Below are 8398 nucleotides of genomic sequence, written 5' to 3' on the forward strand. Positions count from 1 at the left end.
AAACAGTCCACGTGAGGCGGCGGTCGGTTCCAGCGGAGCAGCTTCAGGTTGGAAGTCGGAGTCAGTTCAGAGTCACTTCTCATCTTCGGACGACGTGCCGCTTACCCCTCCCCCCCCCACCCACACACACACACACACACCACCCTTCTGGACACCAAAACTGCTCCTCAAACCGCTCCTCCCTCCCTCCTCTCCACCAACCCCCTTTTCCGTTTTCTTTTTCTTCCTCCTTTCCTCCACCGGGATGCTCCGTCTGACCACACTTTCTTCATGCCGAGCTGCTCCCGATTCACTGCAGAGGAGACAAAAACCACAGGAGGTTTAAAGATAAGAGCAAGAGTCTGTCAAGAGAGAGAAAGAAGAAAAAACACCCCCCCGCTCTCCTCCTAAGCGTTAGCTGTATTAATTAAATGTCGTTTTCTTGCCAAGCGGCACATCTCTTCTACAGTAGCTAAGCAACATTTTTTTTTTTCCTTAAGCAGCCTGTGATCACTGGAAGGTTGGGTCATTTTTGAATTACTGCACGGCGATTTCCATCAGCGGCTAACGCGGTCAGGATTTTTTTTTTTTCTGTTTTGGAGCAGCAAATGAGAGCAAAAGGCCACACACACACACACCTTTTATGACTGAAGGCTTATTGAAAGTCTGAGCAGATTAAAAAAAAAAAAAAGCGTGAGATAAGATGTGTTGATATATCACTAAATAAACTATTTTATCTATGTAAGAAAAATCTCAGATCAAAGCTTTGGGAGCGCCGCTGCGTCCCTGTATCAGACTCATGTAGAGCCTGTGCGGCCATGTTGTCAAGACTGTTTATTTCACCACGATGAGCAGCAGTTCGCCATGTACCGACTACAGTATGGTGGCGTGCGGCGAGCGTAGAGCGGCACGTATTCAGAGCCCTCTCTGGATCCTGGAAGTCGGTGTCGACTCTTGTCGATTCACGCCGTTCTTACCGTGCTAGTTTCTCCCTGCTTAAAACGAAAGGTCACCGTGGTTGTGTGTGTGTGTGGGACAGTGGGCGGGACTTAAAGCCCCCACGTCCCAACGGTGCAAACTGGGTCCAAAAAGACAACATGGCAGCTCCCGTAAACCAGGTTCTGCTGACTTCAGTTCCTAACGAGAGACGGCGGCCACACTTTGTCTACATCTTACAGTCTTGTGTTTGTCGTGTAGCTATTATTTCCAGGCAGAGACTAACCTAGACATGGAGGTTCTGAGGCCAGACGGGTTACCCAGTTGACAGGGAGAGCGACAGACCCGGGTCGGGGTGGCTAGGAACACGAGAACGTGCCAGGAACCTTGTTACTATTTATATTTCAATGGGATGGTAAGGGTTCTATTGGGATTTGTTTTTGTTTGTTATCCAGGCATTAATTTTTTTTATTTATGTTAAACATAAGACAATTGTTTTGCTCATTTTAGGTGAAACTTTTCCTCGTTTCACAGAAATCCCCCAAGATAACCAACAAATGACGCTTGCTGTACGACGTGACAGACGGACATAAAAGGTGCTCTTCTGACGCTTCTCACTTACTTTGTTCAAGTAGAAACCCCTTTTATTCATAGCTGAAATAAACCCTGGCTTTGAATGCTCCGTCTTTAATCGTTTTAAATTATGAAGGTTTTCAAAGTCCTGGTTCAGAACATCACTCCAGGTGTCTTATTTGGGCTGGGGTGGCTCGGCGGTCAGTGCCACGGTCTTATAATCCTGAGGCCGCAGGTTTGAGCCCAGGTTGCATCGGGCCAAATTGTTCGCTCGCTGTGGCGACCCCGGAAGAAGGGAGCAGCCCAAAGAACTTACTATTCCAACTATCTTATTTGTTTTTTTTTCTGGATGGGCTGTACAATTGAAGAAAAAATAAATAAATTCGGTCCTCCTCCTCCTACTGGATGCATTTCTGGACTAGGCAGTGTCCTCGTGCCTTGGATTTTGTTCTGTCAGCGAGCCTCAAGCCACCGCTCCTCATTAGTAACTTCCAATGAAGCTGCAGTGGCGTCGTGCTCCCCTCCCTCCCTCCTCCCGTCAGACCGCCTGAGCACGGCCACACACAGATTCACACATACGCGCGCGCGCACAGTCTAAAGCAAGGCCACTTCTAGGAGCTGACCAATCACTGGAATCAACCAACCTTGGAAACACCGAATACTTTAGATATGAAGCAGCTAAATAACACCCAGGCTGGAAGGCCCAGAGGCATCTGGGGCACTTTGTTTTTTTCTTTCACAAAAGTCTTCAGGGAAAAAGGAGAGAAGCTACAGGACCGTGCCCGGTGGCTTTGAATAATTTAAACCTACAAATTGGACGTATTTTACAATACAGCGCGAGACGGCTAATTTCTAAGATAAGCCTGGCACAAAGGAACTAAACCACCTCCTAAGTGGCTGTTTCTTGAACATCCTTATGGTATGAGACACTGGCAGAACAACAATGAATCTGAGAAAGCTGCTAACAACGACAGGTCACCAGTCCACCACAGAAGATCAATAATTTACACCTTAAAGACTTTAAAGTCTGCTCAAAATCACCGTGAAATAAGCTTTAATTCAGTCTTGTAATGAATAGGATATAATGGGAGTGATTTTGTTTGGTGGCGGGTTTAGTTTCCGTTCTCATCGCTGCGGACACGCCGTGTGTTTTTAAAATGCAGCAGCGTGAGGAGTAGTCCTGCCGCTCGTGACATTTTCAGGTAGGGTAACAGATTTGCGCTGCCGCCTTTTTGTGGATTTCAAACCGCTGCCAGAAGACGAAGCCAGCGCTGGGTTTCCTTCAGGATCGAGCTGCACATCTGTTCTTACATCTGCATCTCCGAGCGCTCGTTAAATCACTTCGCCGCTTCTTCCGTTCTCTCAGCTGCACCGTTTTGCATCTCTGCGCGATTCTAAAGGCCCCGGCAAAGGGAGACGTGCGCCACGAACTGCGCTGCCACCAAACAGCGTCCCGTTACGCCGGCACAGTCTGCCCACGTTTAAGTCGTGTGTTGTGCATGCTTTTGGTTGGAAAGGCCACACACAATTACACGAAAACTGCCAACGCAAAAGGCATCCGAGCCTCAAAAACCAGCGCCGTTTACGACAAAGCGGTTCAAGTCTCCTCAGAGCTGATTGTGTTTTTGTTTCAGGAGAAGAGAGACGAGAGAGAGGAAGTAAAGCAACCTGCTGAGTTGTTGGCTTCACAAAGAAAGCGCGTCAGGAAAGGAATAAATCATCGAATTAAACTAAAAAAGAAACTACATTAAATGCTTCCGTTTGCAGTTTTGCATTCTTGATACAAAAACATTTCAGCTGCGGTGAACTTTTCAGTGGGAACCCCACAGGCAGACGGTGCCAGGCCCCTCCCTCCGCGGTTCAAAATAGAAACCACGGAATCAACCGTGACCTGTCATTTATTGATCCGGAAATGCTTTCCTGAAGGTGTACTTAATCTATTACGACGCTCACTGTGAGAGAACATTTTTCTCTTTCTGACACTTTTGAGCCTGCTGTGTTTGGAGCAGCATATAATTAGCATCAGGGTTTTATGACTAAAATACATAAGAGGAGCAGATAGTAGGTGTACAGTCTTTAGGCGGGGGTAGGTAGTCTTGGTCCTTAAGGGCCACCATCCTGCAGGTTTTACTTGTTTCTCTGCTCCAACACACCTGATTTGAACCAATGGCTGATTAACAGGCTTCTGCAGAACAGGAAGAGGTGATTTAACCTCTGAATCAGGTGTGTTGGAGCAGGGAAACAAGGAAAACATGCAGGATGGTGTCCCTCGAGGACCACGGTTGCCCACCCCTGATCTTAGTGAACCATCTAAAATACACTTAGTGAAGGTATTAATATCTCTAACATGGAAGAAGTCTCATTAGATTACCCATAAATCTTTAGGTACCTCACAATTCGATTTGGTTACAATTCAGGTGCAATTATAAGACGCTTATCAATGGACACGTTTTAATTGTCTTGGACCCAGGAAAAAAAAAAGGGTCCAACAGAAAAGCTGCAATAAGTGAGCCAGGTTCATCTTTACTGCTGACTGGTTGGTCTTCAGTCACACTCCTGCTGGAGAATAGAGAAGACGATAAAACTGGATTAGAGGAAATCTAAATGGTAGCAAGGTTTCTGGCCGGGGTCTTGTGTTCAGAGTTTAGCCATAGCCTCGTGCTCCTGACCACCTGCCCTCCAGTCACTGAGTCTCCTTAGGGTCTCCCGTGTTGGACGTTACTTGCTGTCATCTGGTTAACGTGTCTCTTGGTCCCCTGTATGACCTCAGAGCCTCAGTCTCTAGTGGTCAGTGGTCTCGCCTGGGTTTTGCACGAGTCATTCGGTTGTGTCGTCCTTTCACACTGCTATGTCGTTTTTTTTTTTTTAAAAAAAAGTACTGTCACCTCGGATAAGATGCTAACTATTAGTAACCACTTGACAGAGCACTACTGTATTTTCTGCACTATAGGGCGCACTGGATTATAAGACACTGTCAATGGATGGTCCACTTTCGAACTTTTGTCATATATAAGGCGCACCTCCCAATTTTTGTAACTTGGCACGGACCGCCCATGCCACACTCCATTTAAAATTAAATGAGCTCTAGCGGAGCTGGTTCACCTGTATCAGCATTTATATGATCCCTCTGTGAGAGATCACAAAGACAATCAAACGGTTCAAAACTCAGGGAAGGATACTGCACCAACGTAAGCGTCAAGTATAAACACCTACAGCGCTCGCTCAGGAGCCCTGCACGACTATAACTGAGCCTTAATGCTGCGAGCGGTGCAGCTTTGTAGTTTACCAAAATCGAACTAAAACATTACGACTTCTTACATATATAAGGCGCTCCGGATTATAAAGCAAAAAAGAAAACTGAAGAAGTGCGCCTTATAGTCCGGAAAATACGGAGCAGCACAGATCAACTAAGAGAACCGCCCATGTCCATCAAAAAAAAAAAAACAGCTCCACACTTCTGCCTAAACAGTAGAGGCTTTTTTTTTTTTTTTTTTTTAAATCAGGTTTCCTGTACCAACCTGAGGATCCTCCAGCCTCCGGCGGGGACCGTCAGTCTCCGGGGCCTCCAGCGACCGATGGCGGCGCCTGCGGGGATGGGCGGGGAAAAAAAAAAAAAGGACAGAACGCCAATCAGTACCCCCCGTCCATCGAAAAATCGGCGGGAGAAACTTGAAACAGATCATGCAACGTCTACAAGAGAAGATATGCTCATGCAACTCGTACTCTCTTCTTCTTTTTTTTTTTTTTTTAAGATAGCTGTACAGGCAGAATGTTTTGTTTTTTTCTTTTTTTTAAAAGCTTACAGTAAACTTTTACACAGCAATTAAAAAGCAACAGCAGCTCAACTGTACAGAAGATATTGATAAAGATTTGGCTCTGTTCATTTTAGCAAGAGTTGCATTAACACTATCCTAATAGATTTTGTTAGTACATAATATCCACTACTATATGATGTTGGAAGTTACTTTTTCTTTTTTCTTCTTACTTTTAAATCGACTCTTTTTTTTTTTTTTTGTTGCCATATATGTAATAATCATTTTAAGACAAGAGTTTGGATTTACCCAGCAAGTTTATGTCAAAGGAGAAACACATTAGGAAATTAAACATTTAGGGTTAGGTTACCTTTACAGCGGAGTTCTCTAGGTTATAACCATCCTCTCCATTGCACTGCCATTACTCTGTACTAAAGTAGCCACCGCGCCAGCATCGTTCATGACAACGTGGCCTAGACCTGAATGGTGGTTTGAATGCGGTTAATTTTCAAAACGCTATGTAGAAGCAATTGTCATTGACGATTACGACCACAGGTAAGAGGATTGAAAAAGTCTTATACATACCCAGGCATTCAATGCTTTACAACTCTATACACATTAGGGAAGCTATCCAGGTTATTTTAGAGGTCTTACCTCTGGGTCCTTTTTAAAAAGTATAGAAAGAGAGAAAAAGCATAAGTTGTGCTCTTTTGATAAACCAAAGACATCATTTGGTACGGTTAAAGTCGGCAGACGGCAATACATTCATTTAGATTTAAAAAGGCGGTTTTGAAAGAGAAACAAAAAGGAAAAAAATAAATAAATAAAACACCTACATCTGATTACTGGAGGATTTTTTTTTAAACAAAAAAAGGCCATTTCATTGTTTTACTAGGACAGGAAACAAATAAGGCAAGTTAAGTTTCATAAAAACAAACTAAGCTTTATTGACAAACTGCTGCAAAACATCTTTTGGACAGATTTAGTAACCTATTTAGGCAAGCTTACACATGGAGCATAATGCATTTTATGGAGAGGGTACAGATACTAGTGGCAGAATAGGTACAGTTAGGATGTTTTAAAATATGTACAAGAGTTTGGATTGAGCTGCAGGATCCCTTCTCTACAGGAAGAGAAGACCCATGTGGAGATTTTTGTCCCAATCCTTCTTTGTGTACTTTAGTGCATGCAGTTTGTATAGAATCAGATCACAAAAAAAATTAAAATAACTTCTAAAAAAATGAAAACCTGAACTGGTTTTTAAATGAACAAGTCTCAACCAGATTCTCATTGAACAATTATTTTGTTTTCAGTCTTAAAATTATTACTTTTTTTTTTTTTTTAAAACAAATTAAAGGATATGAGGACAGTCCATCTCGACAGTGTCTATTAGGGCTATATTTCAAAACTCTACGTAGTGACAAATATTGCTGCCTGAGGCTTAAATGAGTGATGTTTTAGAGCTATTTAAAAACAAAGCATTAACAAGAACGAATTGCGCCGATTCCATTAGCATTGCTTTAGCCTTATCGTAATTTAACACTTGGTTTGGTTTTTGTTTTATATATATATATGCATATATTACACGAATGAAAGTTTAAAAAGGTATTTTATTTGGCTATATTAACAGAATTTTGAAATGTAGCCTAAATGGGAATCTGCAACTGACCCTCAACAGGTTCTCTGTATTTAAACAATTAGAATGGATTCCTCAAACAAGTAGGTCTCGAGCCACTATTCCACTTAGAAACGACTAGTCCCAAAACAGTAAAAAACAGGAACAATCAACAAGGCAAAAAAAATAATATATATATATATATATATATAAAAGCCAAAGAAAGTTGTAGTAGTGCTGCTTTAATCATGTATCAAGACATCCGGAACAAAAGAAAAGATTGGATTTTTGTAGGGGTGACGGTTCAAAACAAATACACACCTGCAGGCCTTTTTTTAGACAATCAGCATGTTTAGCGTATATGTGGAAGGTTTCTGCAGCGCTGCAGAACCCGTGAGCCAAANNNAAAAAAAAAAAAAAAAAAAAAAAAGTAAACTAAAGAAAGAAAAAAAGACAAAACAATTACTTTTGTCAAGCTTCTTAAAGCGAGAGCTGCCGTGGTAGACAGGGGCGGTTATCGGGGCAACACTGAGGGGGGGGGCAGCCCGCCTCAGTACTGTCGGTACGGGTGCTCCCGGTAGGTCGTCTTGCCGCCTCTGGACGGGGGAGGGGCCTTTCCGGGAGGCGTCCGCTGGGTGCCGTTCCAGTCGTCTTGACCTACAGGGGAGATTTGGGGGGGGGGCGTGGAGAGGAAACGACGAAACCGATCAACCTCGGCTTTAATCATCTAAACTACAAGTTTAAACTTTCAACTTGGTGGCTGGTTTGAAAAGACGGTACAGTTTAAAAAAGACGAGGACGCCTGAATGATCTGTGTCAGACGGACTCATGTTGTTGAGCTGAATCCTGTTGAGAGGGAGTTGTTCCTTCCTACCATCTCCAACCGCCTTCTGCTTGCTCAGGATGGGGACTGCATTCAAATAAAACTGACTGTAGATGTAATTCATTCGTTTCCTTACGTTTTACTAATTCTCATTTTCTAACATAGTGAATGTGACTTCACTGTAACATGGTTTGATTAGACTGACTTTCTGTGACAGGATTCCCATTTGTTCTGCGTTTTATCCGTGAGATGACTTCTTATCAACTGGCATTTTAAAACCTAAATGAATTCATACTGGTGTGGGTTTGCTTTCTTACCGTATGACTCGTATGACTCTGTGGTCTCTCCATGTCCGTAGTCGTAATATTCTGGTTCTCTGGTTGTCGAGAATCAAAAACAAAAACATAACAGAAAAGAGTCAACACCCTCCTTTCTTTAAAACTCACACAGCTGCTCGCTGTCGTATCTTTAGCGTTAATCCGTATTGTAAGTGAACGCAGCGTATGATAAATCCTGAATTTGTGCAGCGCTGCTGCCGCTCTCCTTTACTTCGAGTCAAACTGAGCACCATGCGCACGTTTTGTAAGGAGCAGGTGAAAAGCAAAGAGACGTCTGATTCACTTACGCCTGAGGCTGACTGTAATAGCTGTCATATGACTCGTAGGCTGTGTTTGTGTAGCTCTCATCGTAGCCCTGGAGAGGAGGTGGGGGGGGGGGGGG

The 8398-nt window shown here is 43.4% G+C and overlaps 1 protein-coding gene across 2 annotated transcripts in view; it reads right to left on the reverse strand.

Moving 5' to 3' along the window:
- Window positions 1-233: 233 nt before the first annotated feature.
- Window positions 234-8398, reverse strand: part of khdrbs1b (KH domain containing, RNA binding, signal transduction associated 1b) — a 15265-nt gene continuing 7100 nt past the window's right edge. For both annotated transcript variants that reach the window (XM_017421054.2, XM_017421055.3), the window contains 5 exons: window positions 8304-8371; window positions 7996-8054; window positions 7322-7512; window positions 5007-5073; window positions 234-292 (listed from right to left, as the gene is read on the reverse strand). In XM_017421054.2, the coding sequence (XP_017276543.1) occupies window positions 7406-7512; window positions 7996-8054; window positions 8304-8371 (234 nt within the window). In that variant the 3' untranslated portion in view covers window positions 234-292; window positions 5007-5073; window positions 7322-7405. The remainder of the gene's footprint in view (window positions 293-5006; window positions 5074-7321; window positions 7513-7995; window positions 8055-8303; window positions 8372-8398) is intronic.

Source organism: Kryptolebias marmoratus, linkage group LG5, assembly GCF_001649575.2.
Source record: "Kryptolebias marmoratus isolate JLee-2015 linkage group LG5, ASM164957v2, whole genome shotgun sequence".
Taxonomy (NCBI): Eukaryota; Metazoa; Chordata; class Actinopteri; order Cyprinodontiformes; family Rivulidae; genus Kryptolebias; species Kryptolebias marmoratus.